Below are 21,043 nucleotides of genomic sequence, written 5' to 3' on the forward strand. Positions count from 1 at the left end.
GTGGGGGCAGCAGCAGGAGGAGCCACGGAGCCGTTCTGCAAGGCTGGGTGACACCCCCACACCAGGGCCCTCTGGGGGCAGAGTTGTGTCCCCAGCCAGAGTTGTGCCCCCTCACAGCAGGACACCCCTCCCTGGGGCGCTGATGTCAACGTCATCATACCCCATCTCCCTGAGGGTCTCCTTGGGCACGCACGGCTGTGGCATCATCAGAGTCTGCACACAGCATCCCTGTGGTGCCACGCCACTCCCCTCCTCCTCGACCCCGATGCGATGTGACGACTGCATCCCTGAGCCCTGCAGCAGAGAGCCTGGAGGGAGGATGGTGGCTGCGGGCACAGTAGGGATGCAACAGTCCTGGCTCAGGGGCTGAACCCGCTCCCACCTGCTCGGCCGGGCCCCTCCCGGCACTCAGGCACCCGGCTGTAGTCCAGCTCCTCGTACACAGCCTCGGAGCCGGCATCCTGGCTGGGGCCTGCAAACAGTACACCTGTCACCGGGTCCCCAAGCGTCCCCAATGGGGAGAGACCCCAAAGTGACACCCACCTGCACGCTGAGCCCGAGTTCGGTGCACCTGCAGGGCCAGGGCAGCCAGGGCCAGGCACAGCAACGTGGGCAGCGGCACGTCTCCCAGCGGGACAGCTGAGGGACAGAGCGGGCAGCGTGAGGCCCCTCGGGGACCGCCCAGCAGCGGGGGCGGAGGGCTCGACAGAGCCACCTGTGCACACGTCCCCGTCCCGACAGCCGCTCCCCGGGGCCGGGCTGCCGGCCACGTCGCTTCCATCCTCATCGCAGGCCACGTGCGTGACCCCGGCGGGGCCGCAGGACCGCAGGCGCCAGGGCGTCGAGGAACAGCGCCAGAGAGAGCGGTTCCCTTCCTCGCAGCGTACGCGTCCCAGCCAGGCGGGGCCGGAGCCCCAATCGGGGACGGCGTGCAGCCTCCCCGCGGCTCCGCAGCCCAGCTCTCGGTACACGGCGGCGACCGCGGCGGCGCCGTCTTCTACGGTGCCGTTGGCGCAGACGCGGCCCCACGCGCCGTCGTGCAGCAGCTCCTGCCGCAGCCGCCGCCCTCCAACCGCAGGGCCCGCAACGCTGCAACGGGACGGGGCGCTCACGGCTCCGCATCGATGGCGGCACCGCGACGGCAGCGCCCGCCCCGCGCTCACCTGAGCACACCGCCCCGGCTCAGCCGCCGCCACCGCCGCAGCCGCCGCTCCTCGCCGGGCAGTCCCAGAGCGCCGCCTCCGTCCTCGCGCAGCCCCCGACGCCCGCCCACGGCATCCCGGTACCGGAGCCGAAGCGCTCGGGGCTGGGTGCCTCCAGAGCCGTCCCGCAGCGCAGCTGGCGGCAGACGACGGCGGCGTCCCGCAGGCTCCAGGCGTCTCGGCACACGGAGCTCCAGGCGCCGTCGATGTACGCCTCCACCCTGCCGGCGCAGCGCCCGGGGCCGCCCGCCAGCCTCAGCCGCCGGCTGCCTGCACGGGAGGGCCGGGCTAGGGCCGGGCGCGGATGCGCGATGCCCGCGGCCCTTCCTGGGACGCCCACCTGAGCAGACCACGGCCAGCGCCGAGGGGCCGCGGCCCAACCCCGAAGCGTCGCACTGCGACAGAAACTCCTCGCTGCCCTCGCACCGCAGCTCCACGGTGCCCGAGCCGCCTCTCGGCGCGGCGTACGTCTTTTCGGGCACCCCGCAACCCAGCTGTCGACACGCCACGGCCGCGGTGCCGTTGTCGCGGGATCCCGCGGACACGCCGGTCCAGACGTCGGGGCGCGGGGCCACCTCCAGGCGCCCGTCGCACCGGCTCTCCCCGCCCCGCAACCGCAGGGTTTCGGCGGCTCCGGAGCAGATGACGGCGGCCGCCTGGCCGGCGACGCGGACGGGTTCCCCCAGCACCGCGGCCGGGCACCGGCCGAGGTGCCGCTCGTTCCCTACGCAGCAGAGGCGGTCGCGCCGCAGCGGTCCTTTCCCCGTCCCGAAACGGCCCCCCGGCTGAACGGAGGCGGCCGGGCCGCAGCCCAGGTGTCGGCAGAGGACGTGAGCGTCGGGCAGCTCCCAGGATCCGGCGCATAGCGGTCCCCACGTTCCCCGCTCCTCCACCTCCACCCGCTCGGCGCAGGGCGAGCCGCCGTCTGCCAGTCGGAACCCGGTGTAGGCTGCGAGGAGAGAGAAAGAGAGCGTGGCGGGATGCCGGCCCGGGCTGCGGACTGCCGGCCCCCGGCCGCACGCTTACGGGAGCAGACGACGGCGGCGGGGTCGGTGCAGCGGTGCTTGGGGACCGGCCGCGCTGCGCAGGAGACCAACAGGGGCTCGGAGCCGTCGCACTCGAAGGTGCCGTTCCAGAGCGGCCCCGGCGCAGCTCCGAAGCGGCCGGGCTCGGGCAGGGCCAGCACCGCACCGCAGCCCAGCTCCCTGCAGAGCACCCGGGCACTGTCCTCGTCCACGCGGCCGTGGCAGACGCCCAGCCAGGCCCGGCCCCGCCGCACCTCCAGCCGGCCCTCGCAGGCGCCGTCCCCTCCGACCAGCCGGGTGAACCCTGCGAGAGGCGCTGGTGAGTCCGGAGCTCGGCGCTGGGTTCCCTTCGGGGCCTCCCTCCCGCGCCCTTACCTTGACACACGACGGCGGTATCGTGGTCGTGATAACCGTCTTAGGGCCCCCAGCCCTGAATGGCGCAGTCCCATAGCACGCACTCATTCCCTCTGCAATTAACTACGGCCAGGTTGATGGGACCTTCCGCCGGGCCGAATTTTGAGCCGTGATAGACGCCGGCCGCCGAGCCACAGCCCAGCTGCTGGCACACCACCTCGGCATCCTCCATGGTCCAGGCGGCATCCGCCACCGTGCCCCAGCGGCCCCGCAGCTTCACCTCCACTCTCCCCTCGCAGGGTCCCCTGCCGGCCGCCAGCCGCAGCTCCACCGCCTCTGCACCGCAGGCGGCATCAGTCACGGCCGCAGCTGCCCTCGCCCCACATCCCCGGCGGGGCCCTCACCCAGGCAGGTCACTCCCACGTCCCACTCGTGGCTGCAGAAATGCTGTCCCCAGCCGAAGTTGTAGCAGTCCTGCAGGGCCGCCTCCATTCCCCGGCAGTTGAAGGGGTGCAGCCGGATGCGTCCCTCGCCCTGCCCGAACGGGGCAAATGGGGATGCCCTCACTGCGGCCCCGCAGCCCAGCTGCCGGCACACCACACCGGCCCCGCGGGCATCCCAGTCGAAGTCGTAGGTGCAGACGGAGCCCCACTCGCCCTCATGCTTCACCTCCACCCGCCCGGCACAGCGATGGCCACCGTCCACCAACCGCAGATGGGCAGATGCAGTGCTCATCTGTGGGGATGCTGCTGGAGCCGGGGAGGGCTGCATCACAGCTGCAGGCCCAGCACTCAGCCCACACACTCGCGTGCAGAGCAGCAGCCCCAGCACCCTGTAGGGCTCCATCCCACCCCACAGACCTGACAGCCTGGGCCGGGAGGGTAGATATAGGCAGCCCCCGCTGCCAGGAGCCAATGGGTGCAGCGGAGGCCCCTCACAGCCGTTATCAGCCGGGTTATCTGCCAACAGCCACCAATAACTTGCACTATGCCCAAATATGAGGCTGAGCTTCGCTTCAGCTATCGAACAGCCCTGCTGGGGGGGCTCGGTGCCCGCACATCCCCAAAGGCAGCCACCAGGACCTGGCATTGTGTGTCCCACAGCAGGGGCTGGGACAGAAGCATCCCCAGATGGGGCCTCGCTCTGCACACCCACTCCTGTTCTTTGACCCCCTGGGCCAACGAGGTCCCCGTGCCCAAGGCAGGGGCACACAGCACAGGGTCGTACCCGCCCGCAGGTGTGTGGCCCCATTGCCCCCCCTTCGATGCAGGCAGGGATGGGGCAGTTCCACTCACGAGGACCTGGCATCGGCACCGACCACACACAGCCTCCGGGACACCTGCGTTGCCACAGTGTGGTGGTATGGGGATGCACAAGCCCAGTTCCTTCAACCTTTCTGTTTAGGAGAGGTGCTCCAGCCCTCTGATCATCTTATTGGCCCTCATCTGCACCAACTCCGAGAAGTTGACTGTTATTAGACAAGACCAATTCATTTTTTATTACTTTATTTTATTATTTTCCATCCTGGCTGCCGTCACAGCCCCTTCCTGATCCCTGCCTGCCTGCCTTGGCTGGCTGGCTGGAGTCGTGGCCCTTGCCTGCCTGCCTTGGCTGGCTGGCTGGAGTCCCGGCCCCTACCTGCCTGCCTTGGCTGACTGGCTGGAGTCGTGGCCCCTGCCTGCCTTGGCTGGCTGGCTGGCTGGAGTCGTGGCCCCTGCCTGCCTGCCTTGCTGGCTGGCTGGAGTCGTGGCCCCTGCCTGCCTGCCTTGGCTGACTGGCTGGAGTCCAGGCCCCTACCTGCCTGCCTTGGCTGGCTGGCTGGAGTCGTGGCCCCTGCCTGCCTGCCTTGGCTGGCTGGCTGGAGTCGTGGACCCCTGCCTGCCTGCCTTGGCTGACTGGCTGGAGTCACGGCCCCTGCCTGCCTGCCTTTGGCTGGCTGGCTGGAGTCCCGGCCCCTGCCTGCCTGCCTTGGCTGACTGGCTGGAGTCCAGGCCCCTGCCTGCCTGCCTTGGCTGGCTGGCTGGAGTCCCGGCCCCTGCCTGCCTGCCTTGGCTGGCTGGCTGGAGTCGTGGCCCCTGCCTGCCTGCCTTGGCTGGCTGGCTGGAGTCCAGGCCCCTACCTGCCTGCCTTGGCTGGCTGGCTGGAGTCGTGGCCCCTGCCTGCCTGCCTTGGCTGGCTGGCTGGAGTCGTGGCCCCTGCCTGCCTGCCTTGGCTGGCTGGCTGGAGTCCCGGCCCCTGCCTGCCTGCCTTGGCTGGCTGGCTGGAGTCGTGGCCCCTGCCTGCCTGCACTGGCTGGCTGGCTGGAGTCGTGGCCCCTGCCTGCCTGCCTTGGCTGGCTGGCTGGAGTCCAGGCCCCTGCCTGCCTGCCTTGGCTGGCTGGCTGGAGTCGTGGCCCCTGCCTGCCTGCCTTGGCTGGCTGGCTGGAGTCCCGGCCCCTGCCTGCCTGCCTTGGCTGGCTGGCTGGAGTCGTGGCCCCTGCCTGCCTGCCTTGGCTGGCTGGCTGGAGTCCAGGCCCCTACCTGCCTGCCTTGGCTGGCTGGCTGGAGTCGTGGCCCCTGCCTGCCTGCCTTGGCTGGCTGGCTGGAGTCCCGGCCCCTGCCTGCCTGCCTTGGCTGACTGGCTGGAGTCGTGGCCCCTGCCTGCCTGCCTTGGCTGACTGGCTGGAGTCGTGGCCCCTGCCTGCCTGCATTGGCTGGCTGGCTGGAGTCCAGGCCCCTGCCTGCCTGCCTTTGGCTGGCTGGCTGGAGTCGTGGCCCCTGCCTGCCTGCCTTGGCTGGCTGGCTGGAGTCGTGGCCCCTGCCTGCCTGCCTTGGCTGGCTGGCTGCAGTCCCGGCCCCTGCCTGCCTGCCTTGGCTGGCTGGCTGGAGTCGTGGCCCCTGCCTGCCTGCACTGGCTGGCTGGCTGGAGTCGTGGCCCCTGCCTGCCTGCCTTGGCTGGCTGGCTGGAGTCCAGGCCCCTACCTGCCTGCCTTGGCTGGCTGGCTGGAGTCGTGGCCCCTGCCTGCCTGCCTTGGCTGGCTGGCTGGAGTCCCGGCCCCTGCCTGCCTGCCTTGGCTGACTGGCTGGAGTCGTGACCCCTGCCTGCCTGCCTTGGCTGACTGGCTGGAGTCGTGGCCCCTGCCTGCCTGCATTGGCTGGCTGGCTGGAGTCCAGGCCCCTGCCTGCCTGCCTTTGGCTGGCTGGCTGGAGTCGTGGCCCCTGCCTGCCTGCCTTGGCTGGCTGGCTGGAGTCGTGGCCCCTGCCTGCCTGCCTTGGCTGGCTGGCTGGAGTCCCGGCCCCTGCCTGCCTGCCTCGTCTGGCTGGCTGGCTGGAGTCGTGGCCTCTGCTTGGGTCGGCTGGAGTCGTGGTCCCTCTTGCATCAGCTGGAGTCGTGGTCCGTGCTTGTGTCGGCTGGACTCGTGGTCCCTGCCTGCCTGCCTTGGCTGCCTGGCTGGAGTCCCAGACCCTGCCTGCCTTGGCTGGCTGGCTGGCTGGAGTCCCGGCCCCTGCCTGCCTGCCTTGGCTGGCTGGTCTCGTGGTCCCTGCTTGTGTCGGCTGGTCTCGTGGTGCCTGCCTGCCTGCCTTGGCTATCTGGCTCGCTGGAGTCCAGGCTCCTGCCTGCCTTGGCTGGCTGCCTGGCTGGCGTCGGGGTCCCTGCTTGGGTCGGCTGGAGTCGTGGTCCGTGCGTGCTTGCCTTGGCTGCCTGGCTGAAGTTGTGGTCCCTGCTTGCGTTGGCTGGAGTCAAGGCCCCCTCCTACCTACCTTGGATGGCTGGCTGGAGTCGTGGTCCCTGATTGCGTCCGCTGGAATCGTGGCCCCTGCCTGCCTTTATTGGCTGGCTGCCTTGCATCATAGCTGGAGTTCTGTTGCCAGGTTTCCCATATTTAGAGCTTTTGTCAGGGAGGTGGCTCATGGCATCATAAAGCCTTGGCTATGCATGCCTTAGAATGTCCCTTGACAACTAAAACATGGCTGCACTGGAGGACTGGGTGACTTTGTCCTGACAGTTGCCCTGTGTGTCACCACTGGGATTCTGCAGGGCACCATTTTAAGGCCATTTCTCTATCTTGTTTTTACTCTTGATTCCAATAAAGATCTGTTAGTTGTATCAATCAGTTTGTGGATGATGCTAAGCTGGGAGGAGTTTGGACCTCCTTGAGGATAAAGAGGCCTTGCCTTGAGATCTGGACAAAATGAGGGTGTTCCCATCTGCAGGAAGAAGGGCGAGCGCTGGGTTCTGCACCTGGGATGGGGTGCCCTGGCTCTGTGTGCAGACATCAGGGGGGAAGTTCTGGAGCGCAGCCTGGCCAAAAGGGGTCTGGTTTGATGGCCAATGGAATCTGAGCCGGCAGTGCGCCTGGCAGTCAGAAGGCTCAACCGTACCCTGGGCTGCGTCAGGCCCAGCACTGCCAGGCCAGGGAAGCGGCTGTCCCGCTCTGCTCTGCGCTGTGCGGCCTCGCCTCCAGCGCTGGGTGCAGCTTGGGCTGCCACTCCATGAGATGCTAGGAGAGAGTGTCCAAAGGAGGGCTCCAGAGCTGGAGAAGTTTACATCACTGATCCTCCAGACGAACCTTCCCAGGAACGCACACTCTGTATAGAGGTGTACAGATGTATATTTTGTCAGACACACCGCAAGAATATCCTGCACAAGAGCAAACCAGACAACAAGCGATGGCCTGCCCGAGGAAGCGCCTGAAGAGACATGGGAAGGCCTGGCATCATCCCCCAGTGCTCTTTGTTCAACGAAGACTTTAAAGAAAGTCGCCACATCAACAGGACAAGGAGAGCACCGAGACATCTTGGAAACAACAGGATGGCTGCTGACTGACACCAGGTAACAAATAACTTCACAAGTAAATAGCAAATGTCAACCTTCTGATAAGGTTGTGCACCTGGAGTACCCAGCCAGTGGGGAAACAGGGGAGGGGGGAGGCAAAGGGGAGCAAACAGGGTCTAAAGGCTGTCACAGCATGTCCATAGGCGCGCTCCTGCTTGCGGGACGCCACCATTGCAATCGCGAATCAATTCTGCTTTATCAGAGATCCCGTCCTGACAAGATGACGGCACGGAGCACAGGCGGCCACTTCCAAAAGTGAAACCTGGCCATCTGCTGCGCTGCCCCGCCGTTTCCTCTCTGCGCTTCCTGCCCCACAGCTCCAAACAGGCCTCAGTGCTGATGGATATTCTGAGCCTCTTCTGCTTGGCCTGAGCAGCCCCAGCCACACTGGTCTCTTGCCTATGTTTCCTGACTTGCTGCACCTGGGGACAGAGAGCTTCCCTGGAGGTCTGCCAGCTCTGTTCTGTATTCTTGCTCATGAGGACAGATTTGCAGGGTGTTCTGTTGTTTAAATCCCTGAAGAGCTGGAAGTTGGCTTTCCTAAAACTTAGCATCCTGATTTTACTCTGTCTGTCCAGCACCCCTCGGGAAGTGATACAACAGAAGAGATGCCATCTGGAGGGACCTGGTCAGGACTGAGAAGTGGCGCCATGTGAACCTAACAGAGTTCAACAAGGCGAAGCACAGAGTGCTGCACTCAGGTCAGGGCAATCCTAGATATGCACGCAGACTGGGAGAAGAACTCAGTGAGAGCAGCCCTGTGGAGGAGGACGTGTGGGTTGTGGAGGACAAGAGGCTGGACATGAAGCAGCAGTGTGTGCTTGCAGCCCTTACAGCCAACGGTATCGTGGGCTGTATCAACAGAGGGGTGGCAGCAGGCAGGGAGGTGACTGCCCCGCTCGTGAGACCCCATCTGGAGCACCGGACCTGGTGCGGAGCGAGGCCGTCCGCCACCATGGGCAACGTTCTCAGCGGGAAAAGCACGGCGCAGCCCAGGGCCGAACCACCCCGCGGGGAGGAGCCGCGCGCACCTCCCGCCACCAGCCGGCGCTGTGGCGCAGCCTTCGTTCTCCGGAAGCGGCCGAAGGACGGCGGAGGCGACGGACGATGGCGGAGCAGCTGCGGGCGGACGGCGTGCACAAGGAGGTGCTGCGGGAGGGCACCGGGCCGCTGCCCGACTTCCGCGACGGCACCAAGGTCAGCGCCGCGCCGCAGGGCGGGGGGGGGGGGGGAGGCGGCGCGCATGCGCCGGAGCGGAGCCGGTCGTCATGGTGACGCGCGGCCTACACTCAGGCCACCTTCCACTACCGGACGCTGCGGTGCGAACCCGAGGAGACGGTGCTGGATGACAGCCGAGCGCGGGGCAAGCCCATGGAGCTGATCGCCGGAAAGAAGTTCAAGCTGCCTGTGTGGGAGGCGATACTGCGCACCATGCGGCCCGGCGAGCGCGCCCGCTTCCGCTGCGAGTCCAAGGTGCGGCCGGAAGGGGCGGGGCGTCGGGGGGCGGGGCTTAGCGCGGGCGCCGTTTGGTCGACGGAGGCGTGGTCTGGTCAGTGGAGGGCGGGGCTTTGCTGTTTGTGGGCGTGGCTTGCCGCGGGGTTTGCTCATTAAGGGGCGTGGTTCGCTGAAGGGGGCGTTGCTTGGTGCTGAGCGGTGTGATTTCGCGCTGTTGGGGGCGTGGTTTGCGACGGGTGGGCGTGGTTTTATCACGGGGGCGTGGCTTGATGCAGAGGGGCCGTGACCTCCACGTGGGCCTCCTCTTGGCCCCATGCCTGCCCCCTGAGCCCCCCTTGCCCTCAGCACGTGGTGCTGTACCCCCTGGTGGCCAAGAGCCTGCGCAACATCGCGGCGGGGAAGGACCCTCTGGAGGGGCAGCGGCACTGCTGCAGCATCGCCCAGCTGCACGAGCACTACTCGCTGGGCTACCCCGACCTGGACGAGCTGCAAAAGAACCCCCAGCCCCTCATCTTCGACATCGAGGTGCTCAAGGTGAGCGGGGCCCTGGGGTCACGGTGCCGATGGGCTGTGCCCCACCGCAGCCTTTGACCGTGTGCGTGCAGGTGGAGGAGCCTGGCTCCTACCAGCAGGACCCCTGGGCCATGACGGATGAGGAGAAGCTGCAGGCCGTGCCCCTGATCCACCAGGAGGGCAATGAGCTGTACCGGCAGGGCAAGGTGCAGGAGGCAGCCACCAAGTACTACGACGCCATCGCCTGCCTCAAGAACCTGCAGATGAAGGTGGGCTCCCCCCCCTTGGGGTTTCGCCATCCTTTTGTCAGCACTGGGGCTCATTCTGCCCTCCTGTTCTACAGGAGCAGCCCGGCTCTCCGGACTGGATTGAGCTGGACCAGAAGATCACCCCACTGCTATTGAACTACTGCCAGTGCAAGCTGCAGAGTGAGGAGTACTATGAGGTGCTGGACCACTGCTCCTCCATCCTCAACAAGTACGAGGGTAAGGAGCTGTGCCGGCTGCATGCAGTGCACCAGGGAGGCCCGCGTGCTCCCCAGCTGATGTTTCCTTCCCCACAGACAACGTCAAAGCCTACTTCAAGCGGGGCAAGGCTCACGCGGCCGTGTGGAATGTGGCCGAGGCGCAGGCTGACTTCGCCAAGGTGCTGGCACTGGACCCCTCACTGCGCCCTGTGGTCAGCAAGGAGCTGCGCAGCCTGGAGGTGCGCCTGCGCCAGAAGGATGCAGAGGACAAGATCCGCTTCAAGGGCATCTTCTCCCAGTAGAGCCCGCCATGCTCTCCGGGCCAGTTCTGTTAGATATTCCACATGTGGAATGGTTTTCCATGTTTATTAATGTTTAATACAACGTTTATTGGAAGTCAGCGGAAGGCACGTGGGATTTCGGCGCGGCGCAGAAGGCGCAGTGTTGAGTGCTGGGCCATTGGATGGCAACAGAAGCATGGATCTCCTCACTGAGCCCCAGACTGCGCCCCGCGGCACAACGGTGGGGAACCCAGTGGAGGAAATGAGCCCAGGCCAACGCTCTTCCATGCTGCTTTTTATTCCCTGTTTGGTTTTTATCCTTTCTGTTGGGCTGAGCTGTGCTGCGTGGGTCTAGGTGAGCCCATTAATGACTGACTGCAAGAGCTCCAGTGCCAAGGCTGTGCCCCATCCCTTCCCTTCCATGCCACATCCTGCATTGCCACTTCGCAAGGCTGCCGCTGCCAGCTTGCAGCTGCGTTTCCTCTGTACTGCACCACAACAGAGCTGTAAACTTTTTATCTGAACTACTGGTTTCCACTGCGTATATAAAGCCATGATCATGCTATACCGAGATAAACACAAGTAAAACTCATCATAGAAAGACATCTGGTCACGTAGAAAAAGTGCTGTTAGAGATAACCAAGTAAAACCAAAGGGCAAATAAGAGCAGTTGGGTGCTACCACCCTCCATTACACCTGTGGGGCCCTGGGCCAGCATCACCCTGAGGCTGTGGGAGTACAGAGCAGACAGGCAGCCCCAGCAGCTCTGCTTTACATCGCTTTATTTCACAATGAAACAAACAGAACAGAAGAACCTTGTTGTTTTTTTTTTAATCTCACCCTTTCCCTTGCCCCCACAACACTGAACGGAAATAAATACAAGGGTGCAGGGAGGAGGCTCAGTGCCTGCCCACCACCACTTACACCTGGGGCAGAGAAAGGTGAATGGGAGCCTGGGGGCAGCACCCCAAACCCCAGAACTGGCTGGGTGGCAGACCCTGCAGGGCACTGCCAGTAGGTATTGGGGCAGAAGGGTAGAGGCAGAGCTGGGGGGCAGCAGGCAGGACCCGGGGGGCTCAGCCCAGAGGGGGTCTGTCCACCCCCCGGGGTGGCTCAGAGCAGTGTGGCTGTGCCCCACAGTTTCAGAGTGCAGCACCTTCCTCACTTTCAGCTCCAGCTCCACGTTGGAAAACAAAGGCGGTGTCCGGGAGTGGGCAAAATGGCAGGGGTTCACTCCTCGCCCTCCAGCTTGAGGCTGACACTGCGGGGCTTGCCACGGGCAGGCAGGGGGCCCCCGTCTCGCTCTGCCTGGCTGGAGCCCCATGAGCGCAGGAGCTGGCTCTGCTTGCGGAGGAAGTCGACGGGCGCCGGGCAGCCGTAGGTGCCTTTGCCCAGCACAGGCCGAGGGGGTCCTTTGGGTGAGTGCACTAGGGCAGCAGCCTCCAGCTGGGCCAGGTGGGCTACGTAGCCCTCAGACAGGAACTGAGAGATGTAGGGACAGTGTGAGACCCCAGTGAGGGCAAGGCATCCCTCCAGCAGCCCCAGCCCTGCTGCCCCACCTGGCACTGGTTGTGGAACTTCTTGACAGCACGGCCCACGATGTAGATGTGTGCTGGTGCCAGCCCGAGGGAGCTGTAGACGGAGACGTCCTTGGTGGAGCCATAGCCAGCGACGATGGCTATCTCTGCCTGCACAAGGAGAGGAGCATGAGGGTGGAGACAGAGCCTCCCCACCACCCTGGGGTCAGCATCCCAGCCCCACCTCGGAGCGCAGGCTCTGCAGGAAGGCTGCTTTCTGGCGGAGGGGGTCGTGGGTGAGTCCATCGCAGAAGGAGACAGCACCGTGGGGGAAGTTGTGCTGGGAGAGCCAGGCCACCACGCGGTGCTTCTGCATGTCAGGGCGCCCCGTCACGTAGATGATCATGTAACCCGAGTCCTGCCAGTGCCTGGTACACCAGGGCACACATGATACATACTGTCACCAGGGTCCACGTGAAAAGTGGGTTGGAAGCCACCGTGCACCTCCCAAGCTAACTGAGCAGGTTCCAAAACTTTGGTCTGCAGACCAAACTGTGTCACGTCACAGCAGGACACCCTGAGATGGATCTGGTGCTCCCATGGGGTTGTCGCCACACAAAGCTGGCTGTCCTTGTAAGAAGAGCACTTACCGTACAACATCGACAGCTCCCGCCCGCACTTTGGGGTCACTGCCCATGATGGAGACGCTGGCAGTGAAGGAACCATCGATGCTGAACACCACTGACTCAGTGCCCCGGGCCACCACTGTCAGGTACGCCTCCGCGTAGCTGTGGTCACCCCTGGGATGGAACAGCAGCGAGGCTCAGACTTGGCGCTGTCACCTCCCTCAGCCCACGGGAGGGGAGGTGGCTGAGGTGACCCCACTAGAAGCACACGGCCAACATCTCACCTGACCACCATGCGCACAGGGTAGATGCCAATGGCCAGGGCCTTGTCCTGAGGGATGGTGAAGGTTAGGCGTCCGCTGCCGCTCGTCACCTCCGTGCCGTAGTACAGCCACTTCCCTGACAGCGGCTGCGTCATGATGTAGATGTCCACCTGAGTAAAGGCAAAAATACCATAGTCCCAGTCTGAAAAACATCACTATCCTCTCCCACCATCCCACAAGGTCCTATGGAGTCCTGGTCCCTAAGCCCTTCCATTTAGGCACAGTTAACATGAGGACTGTCCCCTCCTCGGTGTCCCTGCCGTTCACCAGGGCCCCGGGAACGTCCCCACAGTACCTTCTCTCCCGTCAATGTCACCACATCCAGGGGGCCATACATGAAGCGCCCGCTGAGGACCTGCGCTTTGCCCTCACACACGATGACGTCGCTGGCCCGGTGGTTGGCTGTCACGTTCTGCAGGGACACACACAGCTCAGCAGCACACGGCAACCAGAACAGCCCCCAGAAGTAGCACATGGGAGTCTACCAGGATGGGAGCAAACCCTCCTGGCTGCATCACCCCACAGCGCCTGGGGACAGCTCGAGCCCCATGTAGCCCTAGGGTTACCCATACCCGGATCTTCACTTGGGTGCGCTTGCGCTGCCACTTCTCCCGGGGGAACGCGGGGCTGTAGATGGAGCTCTCCTCACTCTCGGCCGGCTGCGGGCCCTCCTTCTCCATCACCTGGCCAGGGGACAACGCACGGCTCAGCCCTCACTGGCTGAGTGCGCTGCCCACCCTGCCACACGTGCCCTACCTGGCGCAGGATGAAGGCCACCACATCGGAGGACTCCCAGTAGCTGGCGTGGAAGAGGTGAGGCAGGGTGATGGTGGGGAAGGCAGTCAGAGCATCAGGGCAGTACAGCGAGTAGTCGATGCGCTTCAGGCCCCACCAGCGCTCCAGGACTGTGCAGAGAGCTCCAGTTAGTCCATCCCTGAGCCTTACCCCCCCAGCCTGGCCCCATTTCAGGGGCTTGAGCCACTCTAGCCCCTCTAGTGCCTATGGATGCTGGTGATGGCACTCACTCTTGACGACTTCGCTGGTGCTGGCAGGTGTAGGGGGGTCTCCTGGCTCGCTTCCCCTCCAGAAGCCCCCCCCAAAGCTGCCGGTGGGAGTGGGGGGAGCAGCCAGGTCCACCTCGGGCAGGAAGAGGGCAGAGTGCATCTGCAGGGCCTCCGCTGCAGACAGCACCGTGTCAGGCCATCCATAGCCCCCCACTGTGGGGATGCCAGCCCCCAAGACCACTCACCCAGCAGGGAGGAAGTGCCGTCGCCCAGGGGGTACTTCTGGTAGCGGGGCACATTGAGCGGCGGCACAGCATGGAAGGCTTTGGCCAGGAGGGGCTCCAGGCGGGAGGCGCAGGGGTCAGCGGCGTGGAAGAGGTTGTAGATCTGCTCACAGGCAGGACGCAGCTGGGCCACTGGGGCAAAGAAAGGGGTCAGGGCAGGGCGACGCGCAGTCAGGAAGGCTGAGGACACAGGGAGTCGAAAGCAGGACCCAGTGGGAGGAGAGGATGAGGAGAGAAAGCCAGGAGACCAGTGGCACAGAGGGGACGCTCAAGGCATGCGCCAACACTGAGATGGGTACAGCCACAGCATGAAAAACTCAAGCAGAGCTGTTTGGGGAGGACAAGGGCTTGAGCCCCACAGGGAGGTGTGGGGGCTCGCACCGCAGCCAGTGGGGCTCCTCACCATCCAGAGCAGGCATGACGGTCTTGCGCAGCGCGAGCACCAGCCCCAGCGGGGAGCCGAAGAGGAAGAAGCCGGATACCTTAAAGTCAAGGCGGGTGCTGGTGCTCTCTGCCCCATCCTGTGCTGCAGCACTGTTCCGTGGTGCCTCTGCCTCCAGTGGGGCATCGCCAGGCTGTGGGCTGCAAGAGCAGAGCCAGCGGGCACAGGAATGACAGTGCTGCAGGGTGCCCGCCACAGCCCGTATAGCCCAGAGGAGCTGCTGCGAGCAGGGGAGCCCCAGCACGGCACTGCTGCACCTGTGCAATGCTTCCTCCAGGCACAGATGGGGAATTCATCGTTCACATAAAGCACAAAGTTTGTATGGAGGGTGCTGGCACTCCCACAGGCCCCTTGCTCTCACCTGCACGAGGAACCTGGATGTTGGCCGTCCCCTGGCTCGGGGCTGGCTTGGCCCAACCCCATTGCTGTGTCCGCCCCGTCAGCCAGCGGATCCCGGGTGCCGCACAGTTCAGGGGAAATGGGCTCTGTGCTCTATGGGTGGACAAGAAGAATCAGCAAGCAGCCAGATGCTGCCAAGATGGTCAGTAGCTTTAAAAAAGAGGCACCCACCAGGCTGCCGCGGCGGCTGCTGCTCCGGCTGCCCCCAGCACCTGTCCGGCTTTGGCACAGCACATCGAAGCCCAGGATGCCTCCCACACAGTCCCCGAGCAGCACTACCTGCAGACAGCAGAAAAATCATCCCAGTGGGAGCCAAGCCCCAGCCAGAATCCAGGGCAAAGCCTTTCCTAAGCCCCCCTGCCTCTCTCACCTGGCCACAGAAGCCGGTGCCCTCAGCAGAGTGCAGGAAGGCGGCATAGGCCTGGTTGGCACGGGTGATGACGTTGCCCACAGCATGCTGGTAGCTCCCTGAGGAGGTGGCCAGCAGCGGGAGGGCTGCCAGTGGGATGTGGTCCTGACTGCTGGACAGGCTGTCCCGGTCATGGCTGTAAGGGCTGAGCCTGGGAGAGACATGAGGATGGGTCAGCAGGGCTACCCCATGTCCCTAACCCATCCCGCGATGCTCACTTCTCTGTGAAACCCCTCTCTGAGCCCACCACCTCCCTCCTGGGGTGGCTTGAGTGGGGACAGCCCTCTCTCTCCATCCTCACTTGGAGACCAATGCATAGGCAGCGGCACAGATGGGCGGGCAGGGCACCAGGCGCAATGCCACATGTCCCAGTGCCTCAGGGAAGTGGACACGGGTGACAGCATCGAAGGTGGCAGCCAACGTCTGCACATCCGCCTGCTTAGAGCCCAGCTCTCCCCCTCCCTGGTCCAGGATGTTGCCACTGTGGAGTATGAGGAAGAGCACGTGGATCCGGCACGCCTGCACCGTGCTCTCGGCCGAGCCGCCCTGCAGGAGGAGAGCACTCCTGTCTGCACCCATGCCAGGGACACAGCCGGGGGCTACAAGGGATGGGGTGAGCAGCTCACACACCTCAGAGAAGCTGGCTGCTGGCTGTTCTTTGCCATCTGCCCTGGAGGTGCTGTGTTCCTCCCCTGCAAGCACACATCAACGGTGAGCAAGCTGGGGTGTCCATGCAGGGGTCAGCCCCACCTTGGGATGCCCACCCTGGGCTTGGGTAGGTTGAACACATCCTGCTTACCCAGATTCTCATCCAGCTCTGCTGGCCGCTCCAGCGTGTCCAAGAAGTCATTGGAGCTCCACTTGGTCATCTCCTTGGCAAAGACCTCATCGCTGTCCGACAGATCCTCTGTGATGGCAGGGAGGGGGCCATGGGTGAGCCAAGCACAGTCCATACCCCTGTGCCCCACTGAAACCCAACAGGGCAAATCTAGCACACTGCTGTGCTGTGGGGCTGTTCTGCCATACCGTGGGCATCAAAGAACTCCTCCTCAGAGCTGTTCTCGGAGTCACGGGCAATGTTCTGCATACGCCACTCAGACAGGCTCTGAGGAGACACACCACCTGCCAGAAGCACAGGGTCAGCACCGAAGGCAGCAAGCCCCTGCTCATGCCCAACAGTGCTGCTCATGCACCCAGAGCCACCCAGAGCTTTGCGACATCCAAAGCCACGCTCTGGGGTAGGAAAGAAGGGTCCTGATGCACCTCTGCCAGAGAACAGCAGCAGCCACAGGACCCAGGGGTCCCTCATTCCTCCCGTTCTCACCTCCGTGCTGAGAAGAGTAGGAAGAACGCGAAGATGTGGACCACTGCTTGGCAAAGCTGTCATCAGGGGAGATGTCGGCAGTCCCCTGAGCCTCAGTGCCCTCTTGCCCACTGGCACCTCCTGGCTCTGGCCGCCCCTCAGGGCTGGGCCCCGCAGTGGAGGGCTCCTCAGCCTCACCACACTTGGCCATTTTCTGTGCCAGCATCCGCGCCGTCTCCTCCTCCAGCTGCCGGATGTCCTCCATGGTCAGGTCAGTCCACTCATCCTGCCAGCACCAGGCCTGGCGGTGGGCACGCAGCATCACTTTACGCAAGCCTGAAGCAGGGGGAGTGAGTAAGGTATGACCCCCAAAAACCCACCATCCCAGGGCTCGGGCTCACCGCCATCGCCCCACGCTCACCAACATCATGGATGAACTGCTCAATCTTGGACTGCATCCCCCAGTAGCGGAACTCCACCTTGCACAGCTTGTAGGCACACATCAGCGGCCCGCTGCTGGCTGCCTCCAGCCAGTTATCCCCCAGTGGGCCCCGGCCAGTCTTGGCTGAGCGGTAGAGTTTGGGGTCCTCCTCGGGTTTATACTCTCCAGGGGATATGGGGTCACGCACAATGTCGATGGTGTCTGGGGTAGAAGGAAAAAAGGGTGAGGGATAAGACTGGCAGCGCCCTGCGAATCACTTCCGCACACCGTGTGCCCAAAGATGGGACGTCTCTCTGTCCCCTTGAGCCTCTGGGGACTGTCCTCACACTGGGGCCAGACCCGCTGCCTCAAGAAGCAGCAGTGAGAGGTGGAGGCAGGAGTGGGGGTGGCCAGGCTAAGAGCCGGGCTGACACACATAGGCGCATTAGCGTGGGGATTTGGCAGCTGGAGAACGGCAGCGGTGACCCCAGGGGCACGGGGGGGTGTGCCGAGGACAAGGCCAAACAAGGCAGCTCAGAACTCTGCTCACTGCCTGCTGGTGATGGCGGTAGGGACAAAATTTGTCCCCTGCCTTGGCTGTGCCACCAGCGTCCCAGCCGGACATCCCCAGTGCTGCGAGAGCCAATGAGAGAAATAGGTCAGATGAATCATTTCCTCCGAGTGCCTATTTTAGGCCTCCATTTTAGGAGTAGAGCATGACGCGCTGCGCTCCAGCGCCCAAAACAACCGTGTCGACAGTGCCAGGAATGGGAACAGGCAGCAACGGGGGACAAACATGTCCCTGTGGGGAACAGTCTGCTCCAGGACGGCTGGGAACGGGGAACAACACTCTGCAAAGCCCTGGGGGGGCAGGAGAAGCAGAAGACAAAATGGGGACATGATTCCCTAGCTCCCTGTCTCCAGCTGATCCACAGGACTGAGCAGGGAGCTCAGGGTATGGGCAGTTTCCCCTACAAGGATAACTTAACCTGTCCCTACAGCACAAGGTCAGCAGAGAAAGCCCCAGATCCTGCCTCATGCCCCTGCTGCACACACCCAAGATCCTCTGCCTCTTCTCAGCAGCACTCAGGTTGAAGATATTGGTCTGCTGGCCAGCATCTGGACGGTAGTACGTCTCAATTTCGATAGAGAACTTCTCCACAAACGGACAGGTGTACCTATAGGAAGCACGGGGGTTAGGCTGAGCCCAGTGGGCAGCCCCCAGCCCACATTCTCATGGAATCCCACCTGGTGCGGGTGTAGGGGTACGCATTCCAGGACTCCTCCTCCACCTGCAGCGCAGCTTTGGGCAGCAGGGCCCGAAACCAGCTGGGGATGTGGGAGCCCACATGGTAGATCTTGTGGGTATACTGCCCGCTGCCACCAGGGCCATCGCTGTAGGGGCGGTTGGCCAGGATCTCCACCCCGCTGCCCTCACCACTTGATTCCTCCCGGCTTTTCTTCTGCAGGGTGAGGATGGACTGAGCCCCGGCACCCCAAATCCTGTTGTCTCGCTGGCTCCAGGTCCCCCCCACCCCACCCCCCCGCACCCTTTCCTCAGCCCCAAATCCCTGCACCCCCACCTCAGCCCCATAGCTTTTCCCAAGAGCCCCACTTCAGTCAGCACTCTGAGAAACAGGCTCAGCCCCATGCCTCCACACTCCATTTTCACAACTCCATACCCCAGGCCCCCAGCCCCACACTCTCTTCACAGCCTAATACACAGCCCCACATTCCTGCACCCCACAGGCTCCACACTGCCCTCATATCTCTATACTCTTAACCCCCACAACCTCAGACCTCAAACCCCACAACATCTGACCCCCACCCTCAGCCCCACACCCCTGCACTCCCCCATACCCCTCAGCCCCAACCACCCCGAGACCTAGACTCCCCTACTCCCCCAGATTCCACACAGCTCCCAGGATCCCATACAAACCCCAAGCTCCATATTACCCACAAACAGTCCCTCCAGCTCTGAATCCTATGACCCCCTCTCAGCCCCATGCTCCCGTAGTTCCCAGGAGTCCATAAACCCCCTCCCCTCCCCAAGACCCCCAAAACCCTCAGCCCCCAGCTCAGCTCTGACCCTCACTTTCAGCCCCATCCTCCCACACTCCCCCAGACCCCATAGGACACCTCCAGACCCCAAAGAGTCCCCCAGATCATCGCCAACCCCCAAGCTCCGCACCATCCCCCATATCCCTCAGCCTCGAACCCCCTGACCTCCACTCTCAGCCGCACGCTCCTGCACCCCCCCCCCAGGCTCCACACGGTCCCCGGCCCCACACAAACCCCACACGACCCCCTCCCCAGGCCTTATGCGACCGCCTCGGGCCGCGGCTCAGGCTCCAGCCGCACCTGGATCATGTAGAGCTGCGCTACCTGGTACTCCTCCAGGCTCATGGGCAGCAGGATGTGGTACTCCTTGATCAGCATGGCGCCGGGTTTGGGGGAAGGGGCGAGGGGGCTCCGCGACCCGCCGCCGTTAACCCGGCCCCGGCCCGGCCCGCTTCGGCCGGGCCCTCCCCGCTGCCATAGCAACGCGCCCCCCGCCCGCTCGGCCGCGCGCTCGGCTCCCTTCGGCTCTTTCCGTAACCCTTCGGCTCCTTTCGGTTCCCTTCGGCTGCGCTCAGCCCCTTCCGAACCTGCGCCGCTCTGAGCCGTCCCCGAGCCTTGTGACGTCACGGCGTGGGGGGCGCCCGCTGACGTCAGGAGGTGGTACAGCGAGGGGGGGGGTGTGACATCAGAGGGGACGTCAGAGGCGGGGGGGCGGCGGACCGGGAAATTAAAACGGAGCGGTATATTCGGGGAAATTTGCGTTATTCCTTTTTTTTGGAAGGCGCATTTTCTTTAAGGGAGGGATGCAACACGTCTTTTATTTATAAAAGCTGGAAGGCTAGGAGAGGGAGGGGAGCCCCGGGGGTGGCCCCGCTCGGGGGGAGCCACCGGCGGGGCTCGGGGGGGCGGGGGGCGGCTGTCACGTGCGGGCATTGCGCTCTGTCTCGGCCAAGCACTCCCGCACCAGCGCCCGCGCGTGGATGATCCCTGAAGGGGGGGGACGACATGAAGTAAGGCACCGAGGTCCGGGCTGGGGGGGAGGGGAGGTACACAGAGGGCCACCCCCCGGCTCTGTACCCCGCTTGAGTCGCTCCATGGCGCTCTTGCTACCGGCGTAGGTGGGCCGGATCTCCCTGCCCATCTCCTCGATGACAGACAGAAGGTCGCTGTAGGTGCTCTGCGAGCCCGGCGCGCCGGGCGGCTTCATTGCCTGACAGGGGAGGCACGGGGGGAGGGAAGACGGAGGAGAAGGGGGGGCTCAGCCTTGCCCCACACCGCCCTCCCCTCGTCTGCCCCTGCCCCGCGGCCTCACCTGCACATAACCCATAGAGGGCGGCCCGAAGTCGTTGAAGAGTGGGCGGAAGGCGGACGGCGAGGGGACGCTGGGAGCTGCGGGGAGCGACACCGGGTCCGGCCCTCCTTCAGTCGGGGTCCGGCCCTCCTCCGGGCCCCGTTCTCCTCCTCAGGCCCTGTCACCCCCTCAAGCCCGGCTCTCCTCAGGCCGCCCACAGGCGCCGTCCTTTCCCTCCCTCAGCCCCTGACTCCCCGCGTCCCCTCCTCAGTCCCCGTCCCTCTCCTCCACGCCCTGCTCAGGTCCCGCCGCCCCCCTCGGGCCTCGTGCCTCTCCTTAAGTCCCCTTCTTTCCCCACCCCCGCTCTACCCCCGGTTCGCCGCCCCCCGGGGGCTCCTCTCACCGGCGGCCGTGGCGGCGGGCCCCGGGGCGGGGCTGGCGCTGGGGGCGGGCGCGATGGGTTTGTAGGACATCCCCGCACCGCTCCGAGCGGCAATCCGTCCCGAGCGTCGGCCGCCGTGTGGGGAAGACGGAAGCGAGCGGCCGAGCGGGGCGCCCCCCTCCCGCCTCCTAACTACTGATTGGCCGGGCGGCGCGGTCCGGCGGCGCTGATTGGTCGGCGGCCCGAAAGGAGCCGGTCTGCGCTCTCGGCGGGGCGCGGCGATGACGTCACGACCCGCACGCCGCCAATACGCAAACACGGCGCGCCGTGCTCTCGTCACCATGGAGACGCGCGGCGTCCTGCTCCCCCATTTGCCTCTCCCGGCCCCCCGCCGCGAGGGCCTGAGGCCTCCCCCGGCACTCAATGGACGGGCACACGGCACCCGACGGCACAGAGCTTCATTAGGAACC

The 21,043-nt window shown here is 64.5% G+C and overlaps 4 protein-coding genes and 1 pseudogene across 6 annotated transcripts; 1 reads left to right on the forward strand and 4 right to left on the reverse strand.

Moving 5' to 3' along the window:
* Positions 1-99: 99 nt before the first annotated feature.
* LOC125695302 (deleted in malignant brain tumors 1 protein-like) lies at positions 100-3,858 on the reverse strand (annotated as a pseudogene).
* A 501-nt stretch (positions 3,859-4,359) lies between these two features.
* Positions 4,360-8,353, reverse strand: LOC125694623 (collagen alpha-1(I) chain-like). The gene is made up of 3 exons (XM_048948157.1): positions 8,324-8,353; positions 4,701-6,294; positions 4,360-4,418 (listed from the first exon to the last, which is right to left on the reverse strand). The coding sequence occupies exons 1-3, from the start codon at positions 8,351-8,353 to the stop codon at positions 4,375-4,377; spliced, it is 1,668 nt and encodes a 555-aa protein (XP_048804114.1). The 3' UTR covers positions 4,360-4,374.
* LOC125695331 (aryl hydrocarbon receptor interacting protein) lies at positions 6,256-10,878 on the forward strand. Of its 3 annotated transcripts, none has more exons than XM_048949621.1 (6): positions 6,256-8,593; positions 8,690-8,869; positions 9,197-9,376; positions 9,457-9,633; positions 9,708-9,849; positions 9,927-10,878. In XM_048949621.1, the coding sequence occupies exons 1-6, from the start codon at positions 8,504-8,506 to the stop codon at positions 10,130-10,132; spliced, it is 975 nt and encodes a 324-aa protein (XP_048805578.1). In that variant the 5' UTR covers positions 6,256-8,503; the 3' UTR covers positions 10,133-10,878. The 3 variants fall into 3 exon arrangements, with proteins under 3 accessions (XP_048805578.1, XP_048805576.1, XP_048805579.1); XM_048949619.1 differs by having other exon boundaries at positions 9,197-9,385; positions 9,927-10,873; XM_048949622.1 differs by having other exon boundaries at positions 9,197-9,385; positions 9,708-9,841; positions 9,927-9,999.
* Positions 10,879-10,931: 53 nt separating this feature from the next.
* PITPNM1 (phosphatidylinositol transfer protein membrane associated 1) lies at positions 10,932-19,472 on the reverse strand. The gene is made up of 23 exons (XM_048949551.1): positions 19,201-19,472; positions 18,088-18,302; positions 17,896-18,017; positions 16,840-17,061; positions 16,440-16,754; positions 16,142-16,237; positions 15,915-16,022; positions 15,746-15,807; positions 15,417-15,661; positions 15,077-15,266; positions 14,878-14,985; positions 14,669-14,799; positions 14,269-14,447; positions 13,827-13,997; positions 13,603-13,755; positions 13,334-13,482; positions 13,150-13,260; positions 12,873-12,989; positions 12,539-12,687; positions 12,279-12,428; positions 11,873-12,056; positions 11,671-11,799; positions 10,932-11,593 (listed from the first exon to the last, which is right to left on the reverse strand). Exons 1-23 carry the CDS (start codon positions 19,276-19,278, stop codon positions 11,342-11,344), a joined length of 3,636 nt encoding a protein of 1,211 aa, XP_048805508.1. The 5' UTR covers positions 19,279-19,472; the 3' UTR covers positions 10,932-11,341.
* Positions 19,473-19,706: 234 nt separating this feature from the next.
* Positions 19,707-20,924, reverse strand: CDK2AP2 (cyclin dependent kinase 2 associated protein 2). Its single transcript, XM_048949638.1, has 4 exons — positions 20,595-20,924; positions 20,213-20,289; positions 19,978-20,110; positions 19,707-19,887 (listed from the first exon to the last, which is right to left on the reverse strand). Exons 1-4 carry the CDS (start codon positions 20,914-20,916, stop codon positions 19,820-19,822), a joined length of 600 nt encoding a protein of 199 aa, XP_048805595.1. The 5' UTR covers positions 20,917-20,924; the 3' UTR covers positions 19,707-19,819.
* Between the last annotated feature and the right edge of the window lie 119 nt (positions 20,925-21,043).

This window comes from Lagopus muta, chromosome 6 (genome assembly GCF_023343835.1).
Source record: "Lagopus muta isolate bLagMut1 chromosome 6, bLagMut1 primary, whole genome shotgun sequence".
Lineage (NCBI taxonomy): Eukaryota > Metazoa > Chordata > Aves > Galliformes > Phasianidae > Lagopus > Lagopus muta.

What these genes read in the sequence shown, in the direction of transcription:
- LOC125694623 (XM_048948157.1), bottom strand. Translation starts at nt 8,353, where the DNA reads ATGGTGGCGGACGGCCTCGCTCCGCACCAG. An exon ending in ACGGCCTCGCTCCGCACCAG is followed by an intron (nt 6,295 to 8,323) that starts GTCCGGTGCTCC and finishes CCTTGACTCCAG; the next exon opens with CCAACGCAAGCAGGGACCAC. An exon ending in CAGCCAGCCAAGGCAGGCAG is followed by an intron (nt 4,419 to 4,700) that starts GTAGGGGCCTGG and finishes CAAGGCAGGCAG; the next exon opens with GCAGGGGCCACGACTCCAGC.
- LOC125695331 (XM_048949619.1), top strand. Translation starts at nt 8,504, where the DNA reads ATGGCGGAGCAGCTGCGGGCGGACGGCGTGCACAAGGAGGTGCTGCGG. An exon ending in GCTTCCGCTGCGAGTCCAAG is followed by an intron (nt 8,870 to 9,196) that starts GTGCGGCCGGAA and finishes CCTTGCCCTCAG; the next exon opens with CACGTGGTGCTGTACCCCCT. An exon ending in TCAAGAACCTGCAGATGAAG is followed by an intron (nt 9,634 to 9,707) that starts GTGGGCTCCCCC and finishes CCTGTTCTACAG; the next exon opens with GAGCAGCCCGGCTCTCCGGA.
- PITPNM1 (XM_048949551.1), bottom strand. Translation starts at nt 19,278, where the DNA reads ATGCTGATCAAGGAGTACCACATCCTGCTGCCCATGAGCCTGGAGGAG. An exon ending in CATCCAGGTTCCTCGTGCAG is followed by an intron (nt 14,448 to 14,668) that starts GTGAGAGCAAGG and finishes CTGCTCTTGCAG; the next exon opens with CCCACAGCCTGGCGATGCCC. An exon ending in CACCAGCGAAGTCGTCAAGA is followed by an intron (nt 13,483 to 13,602) that starts GTGAGTGCCATC and finishes CTCTCTGCACAG; the next exon opens with TCCTGGAGCGCTGGTGGGGC.
- CDK2AP2 (XM_048949638.1), bottom strand. Translation starts at nt 20,916, where the DNA reads ATGGTGACGAGAGCACGGCGCGCCGTGTTTGCGTATTGGCGGCGTGCG. An exon ending in GCCCGCCGCCACGGCCGCCG is followed by an intron (nt 20,290 to 20,594) that starts GTGAGAGGAGCC and finishes CGCTCCCCGCAG; the next exon opens with CTCCCAGCGTCCCCTCGCCG. An exon ending in CATGGAGCGACTCAAGCGGG is followed by an intron (nt 19,888 to 19,977) that starts GTACAGAGCCGG and finishes CCCCCCCTTCAG; the next exon opens with GGATCATCCACGCGCGGGCG.